Below are 23,085 nucleotides of genomic sequence, written 5' to 3' on the forward strand. Positions count from 1 at the left end.
TTTCAAGCTCTATCAGGTTGGATGGAAAGCGACGGTGTACAGCCATTTTTAAGATTTCTCCAGATCTGTTCAATAGGATTTAGGTCTGGGCTCTGGCTGGGCCACTCAAGGACATTCACCTAGTTGTTGTGAAGCCACTCTATTGATATTTTGGCGACGTTCTTTGGCTCGTTGTCCTGCTGGAAGATGAGCCATCGCCCCAGTCTGAGGTCAGGAGTAGGGCTGTGCAATTAATCGAAAATCCGAATTCGATTTTGATTATTGCTTCTAACGATTATGAAAAACCATTAATCGAGATAAACGATTATTGCATCATATACCAAAAGCGCGAAAGACCGCGCACTTATGTGTGTGTGCAACACGCGCACACACATAAGCACGCGGTCAACATTCGGTCTCATTCGCACACTGAGACGAGCAGAGGAGCGCAGACATCTAAAGTAATCTTAACGTGAGCGCTTTAATGATCAAATAGGTGTCAAAACGCGGTGATTAGTGATTTATTCATATTAACCCTCATTTGCATAATAAACAAACGAGTTGAGAATGAAAAGACACGTGAAAGAGAAACCATTAAAGTGACAGTGCGAAATGCTGTCGCCTGTATTAACATTAATCAAACGATGAGAAAATTCCTCGCTGCTCTTTCTTGACTGAAGGATTTTTGTAGCTAAAGTGTTTTTCTTAGGGTGAAGATGCTTAAATCACAGTTTTTCATATTTTTATTCTATTGTATTTATTTCTCTTTCCTTTGCAGGGTGGAAAATAACTGTATATATACAGTTGTAGTCAGAATTATTAGCCCTCCTGAATATTAGCAACCCTTTTCCTCCAATTTCTGTTTAATGGAAAGAAGTTATTTTTTTTACTTATTTCTGAACATAATAGTTTTGATATATCATGTCTAATTTCTGATTTGTTTTATCTTTGCTATGATGACAGTACATAACATTTTGCTAGATGTTTTTCAAAATACAAGCATTCAGATTAAAGTGCAATTCAAAGGCTTAATTAGAGTAATTAGGCAAGTCATTGTATAACAGTAAATTCTTCTGCAGTCAATAAAAAAATATATATTGCTTGAGGGGGCTAATAATATTGACCTTAAAATGGGTTTCAAAATATTTAAACCTGCTTTTATTCTAGCTAAAATAAAACAAATAAGACTTTCTCTAGAAGAAAAAAAATATTAGAGGATATACTGTTAAAATTGCTTGCTCTGTTTAACATAATTTGGGAAATAGTTATTTAAAAAAACTAAATTCTCAGGAGCGCTAATAATTTGACTTCAACTGATAATCGTTTTGAATAATAGTGATTACAATTATGACCGAAATAATTGAGCAGCCCTAGTCAGGAGCACTCTTAGGCAGGTTTTCAATCAGGATAAACGCATTACAAAAACAAAAAGAGTAAGATATGTCTTACTAAAAAGGGAATTTATAGTCATTTTATTTTTTATGGGTACATGTGTGGATCTAAGGAATTATATTTCCTGCTTCTGTAAACCTTGCTTTGCCCTCAGATTGCTTTTAAATAAGTTTTAAAATCACTCAAAAAAAAAATTACAAATTTTATTACCGCTTATTAGCAGCAACTGTTATGGTTGCTTGGTTCTAGGTGATGAGATCAATCCTCTTTAGGCTAGATTGTCTCATTTCAAAATCCTCAAATCGGCTTGTGTGGACTTGGAAGGACTCACCTTTGTAGTCTGCATCCTTCAGAGGATGCAGCCTCTGAAATGAGACACAGCTATACAGTTGCTATGGAAGCCCTCAGGTTGACATCAACAGAAAGACCGCCACACCAAAAGTGGCAGCTGATACTCAGACTTTTATTGATTACCAGAACAAACAGGTTTATTTTCAATGGACTGATTTACAGGGATTAAATATTGACCTCAAGTTTAACAATGTGAGCTAGCAAAATAAACATTGTACATTTTTATTCCAAGATAAGATAATACTTATTTCCATGGTGAAGATAAACATCGTATGTTGTATTTTTAGAGTTCATGATGGTTTAACGCTGCCCATGCTGTTTAATTTCTTTTCAACAGCGTCATAAGGTTAGATTACTATGTTCACATAAACTCATTTATAGGTGTTTTATGCATTTAAACATGTAATATGTGCTGCAGATAAATAGACTAACAAATTGCTGTGTTGAATAGTTTTAGATTAATTTACGCTACATCATTTTCCAGTAATGATGAAGCTACTTGTTAATTTAATGCACTGGTCACACTTTACAATAAGGTTCATTAGTTAATGTTAATTTATGCATTTACTAACATGAACAAACAATGAACAATACATTTACTACTGTATTTGTTCATGTCAGTTAACATTAGTTAATGAAAATACAGTAGTTCATTCATTGTTAGTTCATGTTAACTCATGGTGCATTAACTAATGTTAACAAGCATGGACTTGGATGTTAATAATGCATTAATAAATGTTCAATTATGATTAATAAATGCTGTACATGTGTTGTTCATGATTAGTTCATGTTAGTAAACGCATTAACTAATTAACCTTATTGTAAAGTGTTACCAATGCACTGTAAAACTAATGCTTTTCTTTTACTCTTTTAATAGCAGAAAGCTGTAAATCTCCGCAAAACCCCTCAGAATCGAAATCCGCATCAGAAAATGGAGAGGGCAGCAGTGGAAGCAGCAGTGATTCAGGTATCCCAGCATGCTATGGTACAAAAACACTGTCCTTAAACTGTAAATATGCTTATATTCACATATTATATTAATTATATGTACTATATTAATTCTTTATCATTGACCAAATTAGCTTGTGTAAATTTGATGCATTGCAACATCATTGTTGGATTAAGTATATGGAAGTCTTTTATAATTGAAGCAGTCTGGTCCTGTGAAAAAGTAATCAGTGTTTGCCGATTCACACATTGTATTTAAATAATTAGCAGTATGTTTATTATGGGCAAGGCAGTGGCGCAGTAGGTAGTGCTGTCGCCTCACAGCAAGAAGGTCGCTGGTTCGAACCTAGGCTCAGTTGGCTTTTCTGTGTGGAGTTTGCATGTTCTCCCTGCCTTCATGTGGGTTTCCTCCGGGTGCTGGTTTCCCCCACAGTCCAAAGACATGCGGTACAGGTGAATTGGGTAGGCTAAATTGTCCATAGTGTATGAGTGTGTGTGTGAATGTGTGTGTGGTTTCCCAGAGATGGGTTGCAGCTGGAAGGGCATCCTCTGCGTAAAAACTTGCTGGATAAGTTGGCGGTTCATTCCGCTGTGGCGACCCCGGATTAATAAAGGGACTAAGCCGACAAGAAAATGAATGAATGTATTAAAATACACAAATAAGTATTAAATACACTACTATTCATAAGTTGGGCGATACAGTGGCTCTGTGGTTAGCACTGTCACCTCACTGCATGAGGTTCGAGTCCCAGCTGGGTCAGTTGAAATTTCTGTGTGGAGTTCACATGTTTTCCCTGTGTTGGTGTGAGTTTTCTCCGGGTGCTCTGGTTTCCCCCACAGTCCAAACTCATGCGCTATAGATGAATTGGATAAACTAAATTGGCAGTAGTGTATAGCAGGTCGCACACCAGAAGCGCCGCTCGGTGGCGAGTATTGTATTTTAGAATTCTAAACATAGGTTTCTTTCAGGATACACACACCGGCGCCGCAAGTCGGCGGCTGTCGGCGGCGCCCGGCGACGGCTCAGGACGCAGTTCATTTTTCAGCCGCGCCACAGAGCGCCATCTGATTAGTTTCATGTTAAATATCATTCGAATGTGCGCGTCTGGTGTGTGATACTTTAAACTGTCATGTACGCGCTGGCCGCGGCGCCGAGTGGCGCTTCTGGTGTGCGACCTGCTTAAGAGTGTATGTTAATGTAAGATTGTATTCGTGTTTTCCAGCACTGGGTTGCGGCTGGAAGGGCATCGGCTGTGTAAAACATATGCTGGATAAGTTGTCGCTTGTCGGTTCCTTGCACTGTGGCTACCCCTGATAAATAAAGCAACTAAGCCAAAGGAAAAGAAATGAATATAAGCAGCATTAATCCAATATTAGCAAGAAAGTCTTATTTGTTTTATTTCAGCTAAAATCAAAGCAGTTTTTGATTTTTTTTTTAAAAACATTTTTAGGTCAATATTATTCGCCCCTTTAAGCTATATTTTTTGATAGTCTACAGAACAAACCATCGTTTTACAATAAATTGCCTAATTACCCTAACCTGCCTAGTTAACCCAATTAACCTAGTTAAGCCTTTAAAATGTCACTTTAAGCTGTATAGAAGTGTCTTGAAAAATATCTAGTCAAATATTATTTACTGTCATCATGGCAAAGATAAAATAAATCAGTTATTAGAGATGAGTTATTAAAACTATGATGTTTAGAAATGTGTTAGAAAAATCTTCTCTCAGTAAAACAAATTAGGGAAAAAATAAACAGGGGGGCTAATAACTGTGATTTCCTTGACTAAATTTCCTTGCTCTGTTAAACATCATTTGTTAGATTTTAAAAAAGAACAAAACATTCAAATGGGGGCGAATAATTCCGACTTCGACTGTACATAAATACTTATAATTCATTTACTTTCTTTCATCTTAGTCTCTACATTGGAGGTTGCCACAGCAGAATGAACCGCCAACTATTCTGCCATATGTTCTATGCAGCGGATGCCCTTCCAGCCGCAACCCATTACCGGGAAACACACTCATACACTACGGCCAATTTATCTTATCCAATTCCCCTATAGCACATGTGTTTGGACTGTGGGGGAAACCTACGGTGGCCAGGAAGTGCAAAACAACATTACAAAGTGTGAAACAACTTTATAAAGCTCGAGACAAATTTACATTTTGAAAAACATTTTTACTTATCATCAGACACAATTACATAGGAAAAACTATTTTACCAAGGACAAAACAAATTTACATTTTAGGAAAAAAAAATAACAAGATGCAAAACACTTTTACAAATCCCGAAACAAATTTACAATTACAGATTCCCTACGGAAAGGGCATGTACCACACACCGGAAGTGACGTGAATGTAACACACACACTGGAAAATATCAATAATATCCAGCTCGTGTGTGACTTTGTAGACAAGTTTTTACGAGTCTACAACTATAAAAATCATGGTTTGACCAACTGCGATAAAAACATTAGAGCTATTCTGAGAAAATGTCAGCGTGAGAGTGTGTAAAAACAAACAAAGCACAGCACATGTCACTGATAAAGATATCAAAACCGTCCCAAACCTGTAGACCTGAGTAGCTCAGTCAGATAGGTCGGTTGTTACTTACGCAGAACCTTTTGGCTTGGGTTCGAATCCCGTTGATGACATATCATTTAATATAATTTCTTTGCATTCATTTTGCTTTATACTGTTCTGCTACACAGGTATTTAAATTAATAATGTTTACACTGACACTGACACCAAGTAATAAGAATCTTTATTTGGTATGGGCATGTTTTGTTGCCGTGAAAAAGTGACGAATCTGCAAACGTGAATAGTTCACATCTGAAAAGGGGCCTCAGTTAACACGGACACCAGTTAAACCGTAACACCGGCTTCCTTCAGTTTACTGTTAAGAGTCCTCAAGCAGATGTTTACACCGTGTAGACTTGACATCATGTCCACGATTACAGCGTACGAGCGGCTCTCATTAAAATATTAAACACATTGATGCAGTATGTCGGGTGTTTCCATCTGCTCTGCGTCCTTTATAAACTCTAAACACCGACCACACGTAAAGCAAAACCACGTTAAGCTGCTCATGTGTTTGCCACAAAACGGGCAAAACAACCCTCGTCCGCTGACCATGTTCGGTCACCATAAACCTTGTTTACACCATGTACTCCACAGCACAAATTTACCGCACTCACCAACAACAACAAATTTCCCCCGCGTCACTCCCGGTGTGGTACATTAACGTCACTTCCGGTGTGTGGTACATGCCCTTTCCGTAGGGAATCTGTAATTGTAAATTTGTTTCGGGATTTGTAAAAGTGTTTTGCGTCTCGCTATTTTTTTATTTCTAAAATGTAAATTTGTTTTGTCCTTGGTAAAATAGTTTTTCCTATGTAATTGTGTCTTATGATAAGTAAAAATGTTTTTCAAAATGTAAATTTGTCTCGAGCTTTGTAAAAGTGTTTCACACTTGTAATGTTGTTGTGCACTTCCCGGCCACCGTAGAAACCGGATCACCCTGAGAAAATCCACGCCAACACGGGGAGAACAGGCAAACTTCACATAGAAATGCCTACTGGTACAACCGGGAGTTGAACCAGTGACCTTCTTGCAGTGAAGTGACAGTGATAACCACTGTGCCGCCCCTAAATACATATAATAAAAATCTGAAAGTGTAAGTTATTTATAACTCTAAAATTAGTCAAGCATCTTACAGGTCATCATTTGCTCAAACTGTGGTGTCCTCACTTAAGTCTGTATAAGCCACATGGTGTATTTGCAAATCATTTACCCCCACTATGCAAATTACGTGGTGATGTCATTTAGGGACATCAGACTCCTCTATTGTCTTGTCCTCAAAAAGGGAAAGCTGTCAGGTTTTCATAGATGCCATCCTGTATGTGCACAGTCATAAGATATTGTGTTCATAATTCATGCATATAAAGTCTTTCAGGGAATAAAGTAAATATGACTTATGTATGAGTGTGTGTGTGTATGGGTGTTTCCCAGTACTGGGTTGCAGCTAGAAGAGCAGCCGCTGCATAAAACATATGCCGAAATAGTTAACAGTTCATTCCGCTGTGGCGACCTCTGAAATAGACTAAGCCAAAGAAAAATGAATGAATGAAAGTCTTTCAGGCAGAATGTGTGAAAATACAGGATCCTAATTGTTTTAACGATGTGTGAGCTGACTCATAATGTGTCAGTGCTAAAGAAGAAGCTATTTGTCTTGAAGATCGAAAAGCACCGGCTTTGATGAAGCCTATTAGATTGAGCCTATATACTCACCGGCCACTTTATTAGGTACACCTGTCTAACTGCTTGTTAACGCAAATTTCTAATCAACCAATCACATGGCAGCAACTCAATGAATTTAGGCGTGTAGACATGGTCAAGACGATCTGCTGCAGTTCAAACCAAGCATCAGAATGGGGAAGAGAGGGGATTTAAGTGACTTTGAACGTGGCATGGTTGTTGGTGCCAGACGGCTGATCTGAGAATTTCAGAAACTGCTGATCTACTGAAATTTTCACGCACGGCCATCTCTAGGGTTTACAGAGAATGGTCCAAAAAAGAGAAAATATCCAGTGAGCGGCAGTTCTGTGGGTGCAAATGCTTGGTTGATGCCAGAGGTCAGAGGAGAATGGCCAGACTGGTCCCAGCTTATAGAGAGGCAACAGTAACTCAAATAACCACTCGTTAAAACAGAGGTCTAGAGAAGAGCATCTCTGAACACACAACACGTCCAACCTTGAGGTAGAGCAGCAGAAGACCACACCGGCTGCCACTCCTTTCAGCTAAGAACAGGAAACTGAGGCTACAGTTCACACAGGCTCTCCAAAGTTTTACAATAGAAGATTGGAGAAATGTTGCCTGCTCTAATGAGTCTCTATTTCTGCTGTGACATTTGGATTGTTGGGTCAGAATTTGGTTTCAACAACATGAAAGCATGAATCCATCCTGCCTTGTATCAACGGTTCAGGCTGGTGGTGGTGATGATGGCTACTTTCAACATGTCATAAAGCATGAATCATCTCAGACTGGTTTCTTGAACATAACAATGAGTTCACTGTACTTAAATGGCCTCCACAGTCACCAGAGGTCAATCCACTAGAGCACCTTCGGGATGTGGTGGAACGGGAGATTTACATCATGGATGTGCAGCCGACAAATCTGCAGCAACAGCGTGATGCTATCATGTCAATATAGAGCAAATTCTCTGAGGTATATCTCCAGTACCTTGTTGAATCTATTACATGAAGGCAGTTCTGAAGGCAAAAGGGGGTCCAAACCGGTACTTGTAAGGTGTACCTAATAAAGTGGCCGGTGAGTGTATATACTAATGAAAACTTAAGTATGACCATAATGTTGTCAATTTACTTAAGGTCTTTTATGCAATCATGGGTAGCCCACACAGAATCTGTGCGCACAGATTCCCGCAGATTTTTAGCCCATCATTGATTCTGTTTATGGCGAAGCAGTGGCGCAGTAAGTAGTGCTGTTGCCTCACAGCAAGAAGGTCGCTGGTTCGAACCTCGGCTCAGTTGGCGTTTCTGTGTGGAGTTTGCATGTTCTCCCTGCCTTTGCGTGGGTTTCCTCCAGGTGCTCCGGTTTCCCCCACAGTCCAAAGACATGCGGTACAGGTGAATTGGGTAGGCTAAATTGTCCAAAATTTTGTACAATTTTGTTACAATTAGTTACAAATTGTAAAAGTGTGTGTGTGAATGTGTGTGTGGATGTTTCCCAGAGATGGGTTGCAGCTGGAAGGGCATCCACTGTGTAAAAAAATTTGCTGGATTCATTCCGGTTCATTCCACTGTGACGACCCCGGATTAATAAAGGGACTAAGCCGACAAGAAAACGAAAGGTTTTAGTTATGATACTCCCAAAATAATTCCACATAAATCTGCAGTTTTTTACAAAATTCTCAGCAGAAATAGGAAAAAATGTCCTCAGATTCCGTCTGGCCCTAATCATGGGTCTGCAAACGTCTGTGATTTTAAATTGTATGGTACAATCTGCCATCATTAGGGTAGGTTTTATTTAATTATTATATTTATTCATATTATTATTATTATTATATAATGTGTTTTTAATTATTATTATTATATTTTTGCATTCATCCCATCAGATATTTTGTATATGTCTATAAAGTGCTTTCAGATGCTACTTACAAAAAAAAAGGCGCTAATTAAAAAAAAAAAAATTATTGTCGTGAATTAGTGAAATTCTCAAGCTCCTGTGTGTTTTTATGTTTAGCTCCAGGACCATCCACCTCCGGAGAGAGCCTGAAGACGCTTAAGGCCACCGCAGGTCCCTTTACTGGCAGCAAAAGATCAATCCAAGACATGAAGGATAAATCCGAGGCCTTCAAGTCTCTCTTCACCTCTCACAGCTCCGCCAAACGCACCAAAGACCAGACATCCAACTGGGTCACACACACACCCTACCACTTCTGAGTGTGCACTTCCTAGTGAACGTCGCTCTCTAGTGGTTCGGCTGTGGAGAAGCAGATATTATGCATTAATCACAATGCATTGTTTTAGCCTATCTCCAGCAAAAATGCTTTTTTATTTCCTGATGTCATATATACGTTTAGTTTTTCGCATGCTTTATTTTTGTACACCCACTTTGGCTCGAATGTTAAATGTCTGCCTCTGTCATTATTTAGCTGTATCAAAACAATGTTAAAGGATTAAATGAATAGTTCACCCAAAATGAAAAGTACCTCATCATTTACTCTCCCCCTTGTGGTTTTAAAGCCTTATTGCTTTCTTTCTTCTGTTGAACATGAAGGAAGGTTAAGTATAATTAAGTAAAACAATTGTAGACCTTATAGTAATGTTAATATATCATACTAATATTTCAATGTAAAGTTCATAGTAAAATAATTACTATAGAAGTCAATGAGTGCCAGCATTTTTCTAAATATCTTCTTTTGTGTTTAACAGTAGAAAACAAGTGAATGCAGAGTAAATAATGACATAATTTCCATTTGATTAAGAATTTTTTTTTAATTAAGGTTTAGACATAAGGGGGTTTCATATGTTTGTATTGGAGCAAAACAAAAAGCCAGATATTAGGTTTTCCACCTTCAGGAGCGTAACTAAATGTTGCAGATGTTATTAATAAGTGTTTATTCTCTGCAATAACCCTTTAGTTGCAGTAGGAATGCATTGTACTTTTAAAGATGCATTATTTACAAGAATAAAAGTCCATGGTTTTGGGGAACATCACTGTTTTTGCGTGTTTATTAGTGTCGCGCAGTACTGCTTTTGACCCCAGGGTGGCAGTAGAGGTCTGTGAATAATCGCTTTTCCCATTGAAGCAGGTTTGTAGGTGTTGTTGTAGTTCTGTTTTTTGTCTTTTTGCAGTTCTCCATCAGTTCATCGTGTGTCCCCTCTGACAGGTGCATAAATAAAACCCAGAACTCTACGTTTCCAGGTATGTGTCTTTGTTTATTTGTGTGTGTGACTGTGTATGTATGTGTGTGTGTGTGTGTGTGTGTGTGTCAGAGAAATGTGCGTGAGAAAGCTTCAGAAATACATGCCTGGAATGCCAGTGGATCTTAAACATGTCTCGTGTTAGTCACTGTGTTAGAATTTGGTGTTTAGAGGAAGATTGAAAGGCACAAGGAAGCTAATTCATTACAGTGTATTTGGTTTTTGCATTTGAAAATATTACAATCATGGAAACATTTTGCTGGTAGAATGAAGTATGCAGTCGGAAATAAAATGCGTTGTTTTAGCACAACATTGGGTCAAATATGGACAAACCCAACATAGGTCTAAAATGTTCTCTCATATAAAAAGATTTTTTTTTTTTGCTTCTTAATTTATTAAAGTTATGCAAAAGTTATGCAGGTAGAAAGAAGTACAGTCAAAAATGAAATGCTGAGTTGTTTTAACACAAAGTTGGGTCAAATTTGGACAAACCCAAGGTTTATTTTTTACCCTCATTTATTTTTTACATTTTTGTTTTGCATTTTAATTAATTAAAATTATGGGAAAGTCTTAATTAAAATAAAATGCTGAGTTCTTTTAACAATGTTGGATCAAATATGGACTAAGACACTGTATGGTTCACAATTTCTCTCATTATGCATTATTATAATTTTTTTTGCAATTTATTATGTTAAAATTATGTAAAAGTCTTGCTGGTAGAATGAAGTATGCATTTAAAAATTAAGTGCTGAGTTGCTTTAACACAATGTTGGGTCAAATATGGACAAACTCAACCTAGGCTTTCATTTTTCTCTCATCAAGTTTTTTTTTTTTTTTTTTCATTTTAATATATTAAAATTATAGACAAATATAAATTTAATATGGACAAACCCAACCTAAAGTGTATTATTTTCTCATTAAAACGTTTTTTTTTTCTATTGTATTAAAATTATGCAATGGTCTTGCAAAGTCAAACATAAATTGCTGAGTTGTTTTAACCCAACATCGGGTAAAATATGAGCAAAGGGGTTTAATTTTTTTCTCATTAAAAGTTAATTGTTTTTGCACTGTAATATATTAAAATTTTGGAAAAAATCTTGCTTGTAGGATGAAGTGTACAGTCAAAAATAAAATGCAGAGTTGTTATAGCACAACATTGGGTCAGATATGGACAAATAGGGTTCATATTTTCTCATTATAAAATTATTATATACTTTTGCATTGTAATACATTAAAATTAAGGAAAAGTCTTGCAGGTAGAATGAAGTCTACACTCAAAAGTAAAGTACTGAGTTGTTATAACCCAACATTGGGTGAAATAATAATAAACCCAACGTAGGGTTAATATATTTCATTAAAAGTTTAATTTTTTTGCATTTTAATATATTAAAATTATTGGAAAAGTCTTAATTAAACATAAAATGCTGAGTTGTTTAAACTATGTGTGGTCAAATATGGACCCAGTGTAGTTGGGTTTAGTTTTCTCTCATTGTTAAATGATTATATACTTCTGCATTTTAAAATATTACAATTATTGAAAAGTCTTGCAGGTAGAATGAAGTCTACACTCAAAACTGAATGGCTGAGTTAATTTAACCCAACACTGCGTTAAATATGGACAAACCCAATCTAGGGTTTAATTCCTCTCTCATTATATATTTTTTGCATTTTAATATAGTAAAATTATGGAAAAGTCTTGCTGATAGGATGAAGTCCTCACTCAATGATGAGTTGTTTTAACTGAACGTTGGGTTAAATATGGATTTAATTAAATTTAAATTACATTTTTAATCCAACAGTTGTATTTGTCCTTGGTCTACAACAACCCTGTATTTTTAGAGTATATGGTTTTTCTCATTATTTCACAATACGTGGTTCCCATAATACAGGAGGTAATAGATGTATTGCGAATGTTTTGTAGGTATTTTACGATAACCTCAAATATGAGTCATACACAGACTGAATCACGCTGAGTCTGTGGTAATATGATGTTCTAATCATAGTGCAATCGTTCTCCTGAACTAATAGTGAGTCCAAATGTGTGGGAATCTCGCCTTGATGTTTAATTACCGTCTGTAATTAAAGCGCGTTGTGCAACAGCGCGTCGATGCGGTGATTAATCACGCTCATCGATCGGAATGCGCGCCCCCGTTCAGGTGTTCGGAGAGTCCGCGCATGCGCTTTGTCTTCCCTGCGCATCCAGGTGTATTGAGCGGCAGGAGCGCGTGTGATGCGGACATTCGCTGCTTCACAGCGGGACTGAACGGCCAGCAAAGCAGATGTCGCTGCTGGAGAGGCTGGACTGGCGGGTAGGCTTGCAGTTTTATTTGTAAATATTTATGCATGGTGAAATAATGTGCGTTTAGTTAGCATTCCTTATTAAAATAGTTTGAGCAGAAATTTGGCTGCTTGTTCAAATTACTTATTCAAAATGGGTTGAAAAGACTCTTCATTTATTTTTGGATAAACTTAATTGTGTTATGTTTAATCCAGTTATATTTGTTAAACGATTAATCTGTTCGTGTTTGGATGACATGAAGGAATTGTGTGAAACCCAGTGTATATTACAGTGCAGTAATGGTCTAAATTCGTGTAAGGATTGCAGAAAGTGCTGCCTAAAGTTAGTAACAACAACTGTTATTAGTCGTATTAGTAAGCCGAGCTTTTATACCTTCAGGTGTGAAATCTGCCAAGTTAACACCTACTTGCTCTGTTTAATCAGTGCATTAGTTGTAATTAGGCCTGATTGTGTTTATCATTCAGAGCTTCATCGATTTAACACGCTTTTATTCGGAGTGTAAGAAAATAAATTAAGTTGCGGTATAATGTTTAACATCTGTACTGTCGCCACTGGTTTGGGACTTGTGGAGCTGCATTGATGGATTTGCTCTTAAGTGTTTGGACTTTCAGCAGTGAAATTAAACCACACTGAACTGAAAACTGGACTGACACAGTTTCAATCTGCTAGATAAGTTCTATTTTAAGCTGGTTTGACACAATCTACATTGTAAAAGCGCTAGAAAAAATATAGATGAATTGAACTCTAAAAGAAATGCTGTTCAATTATTTAAATTGTGTATTTTAAATTTGACTTTAAATATAAGGACGTTTTATTTACCACAACCCGACATTTGTGCACTGAAAACCCTAATAAGCTGAATGAAAAAAAATATTGAGTAAACTCGTTGCCTCAATTTAATTGAGTAACTTTCTCCCAAAACTTGCATGTATACGTTTTTTTTTAACTTGCCGGTTTGGTAATTATATTTAATTTTTTTAGTTCAGCGTATGTCTGTGTGTGTGTGGTTATATACCATAAAAAAATGTTTAAAAGAAAAATAAGTAGACATTTATTCCCATTATGATGAATAATTATACATGGCGCCTTGTTTTCTGATTAAAAAGAGACCTTGCTAAAAAGGTTGCACATATTAGAGTTTTACAATCAAGACGACATTAAAAACTGCCTATTTTTTTGTTTTCAAGGATTACATTTAAAGTTATATTTACATTTAGTGGACACTTTTAATTGTGATTTTGAGCTTACTATACTTAAAATCTTAAGTTTATGCATTTTCATTTCAAGTTAAATTAGCTCATATTTTTAGGTGACGTGACCGAAATGCTAAACTTTAAGTAATGTTCAGTCAACTTTGCTTGCTTGTTTAAGTAAAAACAACATTTTGGGTTTACAGTGTGTGTGTGTCTGTAACATAACAATTAAACATCAATAAGCTGCTGAAGTCATGAGCGCCACCCACTATTGTGACCATAAGTAGATAAAGTATTTTAAAAAATAAATATTTGGGCGGTTCATTCCGCTGTGGCGACCCCTGATGAATAAGGGCACTATAATCCGAAGGAAAATGAACGACATAAATATTAAATCATATTCTAATTTGTTGTAAATTGAATTAGCGATGTTGAGACCAACCGAGCTTCAATATTTAGCAGATTGTCGTCTTTAAATCTGAGATTCGAGTTACAAATCTTAACATAAAACTTTATAAAAGATTATTATATCATACTATATCAGGCCTGTAGGCAGCCTGGTGAAAGGGATGGTTCTTTTTTTAAAACCTTATTGCAGTTTTACGCCTCATTTTTATGTAATTATGACATTTAAATACTCCATTACACTGTAAAAGAATTATGGTTGCCTTTTTTTAAGTTGGATCAAATTAACGTTACGAGTCCATTGAACTTGCATTATAATAAATTGACTTTAAACAGCTTGCGTAACTTATAAAATTAAGTTAAAGCATGATTAACTTTAGTTTAACAAGTTACAATAAACTGAAAACATATGCAGTCATGAATAATTTACCATATTTATTTTACAGCGTAGTGACACTTTAAGCACTAGTTTTAGCTGAATTAGCTTGTCGGATGGTCATCATAACCACACATCATGTAACAAAAATATTTCCGAAATATTTAGCATAAAGAAAAAAATATGGCATTTATTTATTTATTTTAAAATACAAATTTACTATATCATATATCATTAGAAAAATAGTTTAAATTAAAAACTGTAGCCTATTATCAATTATTAGGCTAATAACAAACAGCAAACTCAACTTTCCTCATTCAGAATTCTGCCATTTGACAACAACAAGAATAATTTAGTGCTTCACAATATTTCTAGCTTCTCCTGTAAATTTATTTTTATTGTTTATGTTTTCTTTCAAAAAATAAAGTCCAAGATTTAGAATAAAAGTTGCTCGTCAAATCTTTTCTCTATTTAAATACAACACAGTAGCAAAAGATGACTTTGATTATGTCAGATGTTTTCTTGCACATGTTGGATTCATGAAAAAAAAAAATTTGTTTTCATTGGCCAAAATTAATTCGATGGGTTATTTTCACTATTTATGATGGCATGGCAGTCAAAATAAGGCAAATGAGCTAATGTATGGGACAAATTCTGGACCTTTTTTCAGAGAGGGGTGGGTCGTCCGAATGCCCCCCGGCTACAGCCCTGATTATGGTGTTTTTAACTTAGTATTTGACTGTAAATAAATTCGCTTATTTTTGGCGTTTTCCGAACTCTACATTATACTTTTTGCGCATATGCTTCTTTGAATTAATTTTTTTTAACTGTAAAATGACTGTATGTAATGCATTAAATAAAAAATAATTCTCACATAAATTTAATAATATATTTATTCTATTAAATCGAAGCTTATTGGTCTTTATTTGTACTCTGTAAAACATTATATGGTAAGTTAGTCATGACAGCATATGCTTTTAGTTCAAGTTAATCATGTTCTTTAATTTTATAAGTTGCACACGGTATTTTAAGTCAGTTTATTATAATATAAGTCCAATGGATTTGTAAGGCTAATTTGATTCAGGTTAAACATTTAAGGCAACCAGCTTCTCCTTTTTTCCTGTTGGTGTTACAACTCATCTTCTGTTACAAATCTATCTGGTAATGGATCAGTTTGTAACAACAGCAACAGATTAGACATTAATTTTTTAAAATTCAAGCCTGAAATATAGATTACAATGCTAAATAGGTCTTTAGCAGATAATTGAGAGAATATTTAAAAGAGAAACTGCGCAAAAATGAATAAACTGAGCTGCAGAGTTTTACGATCAATCCTATGTCTAATTAAATTTATTTATTTGTGTTACTAAAATTTTATTATTACTAAAAAAACAAATAAATAAGCCTGCATTTAATTTAAATACTACAATTAATGTGTATATGCGTATTATATATTTTAAGCGCTTTGGGGCCTTATTGTTCCCTTATCGGGGCCTGCAAATTGAAAAGCACCTTTAGTAATTAATACATTTTAAAATACATCAATAAATCAGTTAAAATATCACGTTTTGCACCTAAATTGTTTGGGGAATTACACATTGCGTATGATAACATCTAAATTAACTGCTTTTATTTGAGTCCAAAATGCTTTTTGATACGAATTTAAGCTAAAAACAGACAAAATAGCCTAAAGCATGTATGTTAAAATCGCTATTAAAACAAATCATCTTATTCGCATGCTATTTTCGGTCACATATTAGCATTGCATTTGAGTTTAACTAAAACTATAAGTGAGTTTTTAAAGTTACACCAAATTAGACATTTCAGATTTCACTATGCACAAATATAGGCTGAATAATAATTTGTGTTATGACAATTGTCATTGATGCATCACATTATTGCTTTGAAGTGTGTGTTTTGCTTGCGCTTTCACCAGGTTACATAAGTAGATGTTTGTCCTTAGGGGTTACAGTAGATTGTGTGAAAGATCTGACAGTAACGGAGAATCAAACCTGATGAAACTCTGCATGCAGTCAGGTCAGAGAGAATCAAACCCGCTTCATTTCACCGAGTCCGAGCCGAGGACAAACAGCCGCGGGCGATTTGACCCATGATTACATTTAATTCTCCTGCACACGGCCGACTTTAAGCGGGATTATCCTTCATTTAGGCAGTTTGCTTTCTTCTTAGCGTGCTTTCTTCCTTATTTTGATTCTTTTGCTTGCTTAAAGGAATTATAGTTATTTTTACGGATTTCAAAATGTCTAATTCGAGGACGTTTTCCGGTCTTTTTATATATATTTTTTTATTCTAAGTAATGCTGGGTTATTTAAATCCAAATTGGGTACAGATATGTCTTAACAAAAACGCTGAGTAACATTTAGTCCTATTATTTTAATAAAAAAATTATCCCAGGAGTAAGGTTAGTCTCTATTTCACCCAAAATTGGATTGAAATGACCCGGTATTTATTTACAGTCTGTTATCCATATTTAAAATGAATATATTACTTTGTGATATTAATAAAAAATATTAATGCTTATAATAAATATGACCTATTAGTATTATATAATATAATTATTTATAAATTGCATTATTTTGCTATGTTGTTGCTGATCATTTTAATATTATTTTGGTTATTTTTTATTGTTGTTGTAATTATTATTATTATTATTATTATTACCACTATTATTTTTACTAGTATTATTATTATTAGCATTATTATTATATTATCTTTATAGTATCATATAGTATCATAAATGTTGCGTATTTACCTAATTTAAAAATATTTCACTGTTACACTCTAAATACATTGGTGCAGTGTATGTAAGTGTAAAATTTGTGGATTTTTATTTCTTTAACATCTTTATCTTATGCTTTTGTTTTTATAGAGTCAGACAAAAATATAATGGATTATGTTTCGCAAAAAAATCTTATCGTTTGTCCACGTTTTATGAAATATGTAAATATTATAAAATATTATATGTCTGTCTATCTATCTATCTATCTATCTATCTATCTATCTATCTATCTATCTATCTATCTATCTATCTATCTATCTATCTGTCTGTCTGTCTGTCTGTCTGTCTGTCTGTCTGTCTGTCTGTCTGTCTGTCTGTCTGTCTGTCTGTCTGTCTGTCTGTCTGTCTGTCTGTCTCATATTTATTCAATTATTATAACATTCCGTTTTAATTTAAAGTCCTTAGTTTTATTGGCCTGCAATAGTTTGGGCTTAATTCATCACTCTTTTGCTCTAAAAATGCAGGGTTGTTTCAACTCAAACGTGCACAAACCTACTTGCACAAATCCAGCAAGGGTCATTATTGTATTGCGTCGGTCCATATTTAACCCACGTTAGCTTTTGAAACTGCTGTGTTGAGTTGACCTGAGTTCAGTATATTGTATTTAATATTCTTCAGATGAGTCACGAGACCATATAGTGTTCAATAGAAACTCCAGACGCACGAGAGCTCTGTTGCCCCGATGAAGGCAAGAGTTTACCGAACCACGTAGGCGCCGTTTTAAGCAATAGCCATGCCAATAAAGGCTTTTTATTAAGTTTTTCAAGTGCCTCGGACTTTTTTTTCCCTTTAATTCTGATGAATTCCTTACCCAAAGAGCCCTGATACATTAATTAAGCTATCCCTGAGCTCTTTTTGTATAAATTTTGCTTTAAATATGTTTTCAGAGAGCTGTTGTCTGTGCACTCTCTGTCATTAAATGGCGAAAACATCACAACTTTTTCGTTCAGGATTAATTGGCCCTCAGAACAGACGGACGGATTTGTGATTGGTCCTTCGCTCTGACTGCGACCAATCAACTTCAGCTTGTTTGCTCTGACGTCACCTCCACCCAGATTTTCAACGCCCACAAGCGGCTCGTGTGAATATAGTGTTGAGAGTCCAAAGCGAGTCAGCGAGTCGAGACTGTCCGTCAGAGGGAGTCACTGCTTCTGTCCCGCGTTTCACTTTGGATCGAGTTATTTGTTCGTGCAATTAGTTTCGAGTCTCGATGTGCGTCTGTTTCTCTTCAGTTTTCCTCCTCCTTCAACACTGAGTTGATGCTTCACTTGTGCGCAGCGCGCGCCGGACTCTCTGGATTATTTTCTAGACCGCAAACTAACTCTTGCACAGATACACACTTCTGAGATCCAGCTTCACAGAAACAACATGTTGTGGAAATTAGCAGATAACGTCAAGTATGAAGATGACTGCGAGGTAAGAGGAACTGAGGAGGCGCGCGCTTTTTTATTTTATGTGGAGAAGCGCGCATTTTGTGTGCTTATAATTTTAAAACGCGGAAATTAGATGTTTTCTATTTACAAATCGTATGCAAAGTGAGCTCTAGGGGAAGAAAAAAGTTTTCTAGAAGCAATGGTTCGCAGCTTGTATAACCATTACAAATTTACGATGAAGAAAATAAGCAATAGTCTATTAATTTTTACATTTTTAAAGGCGCATTTGCACATCCAAAGACAAAATGCGTTCCTTAAAATATTATTTAACTACAACGCAAATGGATAAATCAATAAACATATATATATATATATATATATATATATATATATATATATATATATATATATATATATAGCCTATATATATATATATATATATATATATATATATATATATATATATATATATATATATATATATATATATATATATAGGCTATTATCAAAATTTGTTTTGCATTTAATAATAATAAAATAGTAATCACAATGATTATAGGCTTAATAAAAATTTCAACGCAATTTCATTTCAGACGCAGTTATTGCACGTTTTGTCAATGCACATTTTTTTGTTGGCCTGTATTTAAACTTACACTCTTTAAAAAGTGCTAAATTGTCCCAACATTGGGTCAAGCAGCTATGGACAAACTCACATTTCAATTAAATTGACATTATGCTTTTTTACGCAGCAGTTGTACATATTTGACCCAGCGTTGAGTTACATTAACCCTGCTTTATTTAAGAGTCGCATCATTGTCCACTCACCGTTGTTTTCGATATCTGTTTTCAGGATGAATATGAGTGAAAACCTCGAAGACTAATTCCCGCGGTCTCCTCTAAGCTGTCTAGAAATGTCGCGTCGCTCTTTGTCATTCATGTGATTCTGGTGACAGTAAACTATCCGAGCAACTTGGCCTGACAATAGAAGTCATGAATGCACAAGAGCCGAACACCGACTCAAAAGACGAGCACCTCTGTTGATGTTTCAGTCATCTGAATGAGAAAGAGAACAAAAGACTTTGTAAAAATGTTTGGATAGATAAAACTACACGTTGCATGTGATAACATCGAATTAACCGCTTTGATTTGAGTCAAATCTGCGATTTGATCAATAAACATACAATTTAAGGATGAAATTAATTAAGTAGCCCAATGCATGTTTTAATTATTTAAAGAGAAAAAAAAATGCATTTAAATGAAAGCAAGCAATGGTTTAATTCAGCCTTGCATACGTTATTATTGCAGGTATTTATTTATATACCTGTATTTATGACAAAGTGCAAGACAAAAGTGTTCAGGAATATAAAAGTGATTTAAAAACAGTTTTAAGCAGTTTTTGGTTTATTTAGATTTGAAAATATTGTTTTTGTTATTTTTATTAATCCAGATATGCATTTGTCAGTGTATTCATTTAATCACACAACCAAAAATCATTGCATTTAATACAAAAATCCATAATTATATAAAAATATATATATTAAAAATTCCTTTATATTTACAATTATACAGATGCTTTAATCTAAAGCAATTTGAGTATAAAAGAAGCTCTCAAATCACTAGAGAGGTGCAATATAGATGCAGTGTATATAGTATATTTGCTGAAAAACTACTTGTTTAAAAGGAGCCGAAACGACACAATTCTTAAGGGTTTTTGGGGACAACTTAATTGTTTTAAGTTTAATCCTCTTAAATTTGTAAAAATCGATTTGTGTCAGGACAACATGGAGGAATTGTGTGTATAACCCAGACTTTTTTTTACAGTGTATATATAGATGCAGTGTATATAACATATGTTGCACTCGCTCAAAATAAGACGTTTCAAACTCCAAGTTATTTAAAATTAACTGAAACAACACAATTCTTTTGCAACAACTTAATTAATTTAGGTATAAAGTATTTATAAGTATGTAAGTTCAATCCACTGCATTTTCTAAAAACTTCAATTAGGTTAACTTGAATTCCTTCATGTTGTCCACAAATCAAACCCAGGATTTATTTTACAGTGCAGTATATTTTGCATTCACGATGTTCAACTCTTGAGTTTATTTCGGCCAACTTAATTGTTTTGAGTTCCATCCACCTAAATTAGTCCTTAAAACCTGTAATAAGTGTGTGGAAGCCAGCATTGTTTTCCAGTGTTGTGTATTTTACATTTACTTTCATTCACTTGCTGTTTGTTCAAACTACTTATTTAAAATGATGTGAAACAACACAATACTTGAGTTTCTTTGGCACAACTTAATGGATTTAAGTTCAATCCACTCCAATTTCTAAAAACGAATAAGTTAACTTGAAGTGTTGTCCACAAATATGAACACACATCAATTTTATGGAAGCCAGCATTTTTACAGTGTATATTTTGCATTCAAAATTCACAATGCTTGAGATTATTTTAGCCAACTTAATAGTTTTAAGTTTAATCCACCTAAATATTCCACTTAAAACGAATAGGTTAACTTGTACCTGTATTAAATGTGTGGAGCCCAGCATTTTTAACAGTGTGATATAATTTGCACTCACTTTCATTTACTTGCTGTTTATGTAAACTACTAATTTAAAATCATCCGAAAGATTACTATCTTGAGTTTCTTTGGGACAACTTAATTTATTTAAGTTTAATCAACTGCAATTTCTAACAACTTGAACTAAGTTTACTTGAATTCCTTCATGGTGTTTGCAAATTAAAACACAAATTAATTGTGTGGAGCCCAGCATAATGTGTTTACGATACAGTATATTTTGCATTCACAATTCATGAGTTTCTTTGGACCAACTTAATTGTTTTTAGTTCAATCCACCTAAATTAGTCCACTTAAAACTAATATGTTAACTTGTACCTGTAATAAGTGTGTGGAACCAAGCATTGTTTTACAATGTCGTATATTTAGCATTCCCTCACTTTCAGTCACTTGCTGTTTGATCAAACTACTTATTTAAAATGAGCTGAAACAGCACAATTCTTGAGTTTCTTTGGGACAACCTAACTGATTTAAGTTCAATCCTCTGCCATTTCTAAAATAAATAAATAAATAAATAAGCTAACTTGAAGACCTTCATGTTGTCCACAAATCAAAACAAAAAATCAATTGTTTGGAAGCAAGGGTTTTTTTTTTTTTTACAGTGTATATTTTGCATTCGCAGTTCACAATTCTTGAGTTTCTTTGGGCCAACTTAATTGTTTTAAGTTCTATCCACCTAAATTTGTCCTCTTAAAACTACTAAGTTACCTTGTAGTGCAGTACATTTTGCATTCACTTGCTGTTTGTTCAAAATGAGCTGAAACGACACAACTCTTGGGACAACTTAATTGTTTTAAGTTCAATCCACTTGCATTTAAGTGTGTGGAGCCCAGCATTTTTTTAACAGTGTTGTTTAATCTCTATTCCAGCAGGAAAGACATGATGTTAGCAGCAATGGGAACCCTCGGTTACCTCACATCCCTGCGGTGAGCCAGCACCTCTACAGCCCACCACCATCCCTTTCCCACCCCGCTAGCTCGGACTTCCAGCCTCCGTATTTCCCTCCACCTTACCAGCCTATACCATACACCCAACCCAGCGACCCATACTCCCATCTGGGCGACCCGTTTAACATCAACCCCATACACCAGTCTGCAAACTCCAATCAGCAGCAGTCATGGCCCGGACGGCAAGGTCAGGAGGGCATCGGAGGTCATGGTCGAAGCGGACTCGGAAGTCCTATTCTGGGCCTGGAGGGGGGCTCGTCCGGGATGCGGCGGGATGGTTTTAGGAGGCCAGAACTGCTGCCTCCGCATATCCATGGAATCGACTCTTTAGGCGACAACATTGGTTTGCATGATATAGGTCACGGGATGGAAGATGTTCAGGTGAGTTGATGTCAGAGCACATGAGTGCACAAACACACTTCAGAGTCATCATATACTATATAACAGCAGGTTGACTGTGTTTATACAGTGCTCAGCATAATTAAGTACACCCCATTTTGAAAATTAATATTATTATCTATTTCCCAGTGAGAATATAGGCAGTGTATTTTGATGCATTTAAACAAAACAAATTTATTAAACAGATATATTTAATCAAATAATATTTTAGTCACCAAACATTTAGAAATTGAAAGATGATGCAATTAAATTCAAGCAAAAATAAATTACAAACTACTTTTTTTTTTGCTTCTCTTGATTTTTCCTCTTTTTTTAAATTTGTATTTAATATTTTTCTATAACATAAAAATTTGGCTGTACTAGTTTTTGGATGGTTATCGTAAGTTATTTTGTTAGATAAGCTCCAGATTTGGCTTCAGTACCGACTATTCTCATGCAGTTGTTTCCAAAGTGAGGGTCGTAACCCTCTAGGGGGTCGTGAGACAAGGAGGGGGGGTTGCTTGGTGATTTCCAAAAATTATTTAATTTTATTTAATTTTTTTAATTATTAAACTATTCGAATTACCATATTTTATCCATAACCTAATAAAAATACTA

The 23,085-nt window shown here is 35.1% G+C and overlaps 3 protein-coding genes across 8 annotated transcripts in view; 2 read left to right on the forward strand and 1 right to left on the reverse strand.

The window, feature by feature from the left end:
• Positions 1-9,905, forward strand: part of rtf2 (replication termination factor 2) — a 65,187-nt gene extending 55,282 nt beyond the window's left edge. The window contains 2 exon segments of one of the 2 annotated variants that reach the window (NM_199742.1): positions 2,600-2,689; positions 8,934-9,905. In NM_199742.1, the coding sequence (NP_956036.1) occupies positions 2,600-2,689; positions 8,934-9,133 (290 nt within the window). In that variant the 3' untranslated portion in view covers positions 9,134-9,905. 2 annotated transcript variants of the gene reach the window in all.
• Positions 1-23,085, reverse strand: part of slc12a5a (solute carrier family 12 member 5a) — a 2,560,186-nt gene that overhangs the window by 2,140,107 nt on the left and 396,994 nt on the right. The gene's annotated exons all lie outside the window — the stretch shown is intronic.
• The window catches only part of tfap2c (transcription factor AP-2 gamma (activating enhancer binding protein 2 gamma)), a 37,089-nt gene continuing 26,359 nt past the window's right edge, over positions 12,356-23,085 (forward strand). The window contains exons 1-2 of one of the 5 annotated variants that reach the window (XM_087255524.1): positions 12,356-12,426; positions 22,012-22,470. In XM_087255524.1, coding sequence (XP_087111650.1) covers positions 12,397-12,426; positions 22,012-22,470 — 489 coding nt within the window. In that variant the 5' untranslated portion in view covers positions 12,356-12,396. 5 annotated transcript variants of the gene reach the window in all.

Source organism: Danio rerio, chromosome 6, assembly GCF_052040795.2.
Source record: "Danio rerio strain M-AB ecotype USA chromosome 6, GRCz13ab, whole genome shotgun sequence".
Classification (NCBI taxonomy): domain Eukaryota; kingdom Metazoa; phylum Chordata; class Actinopteri; order Cypriniformes; family Danionidae; genus Danio; species Danio rerio.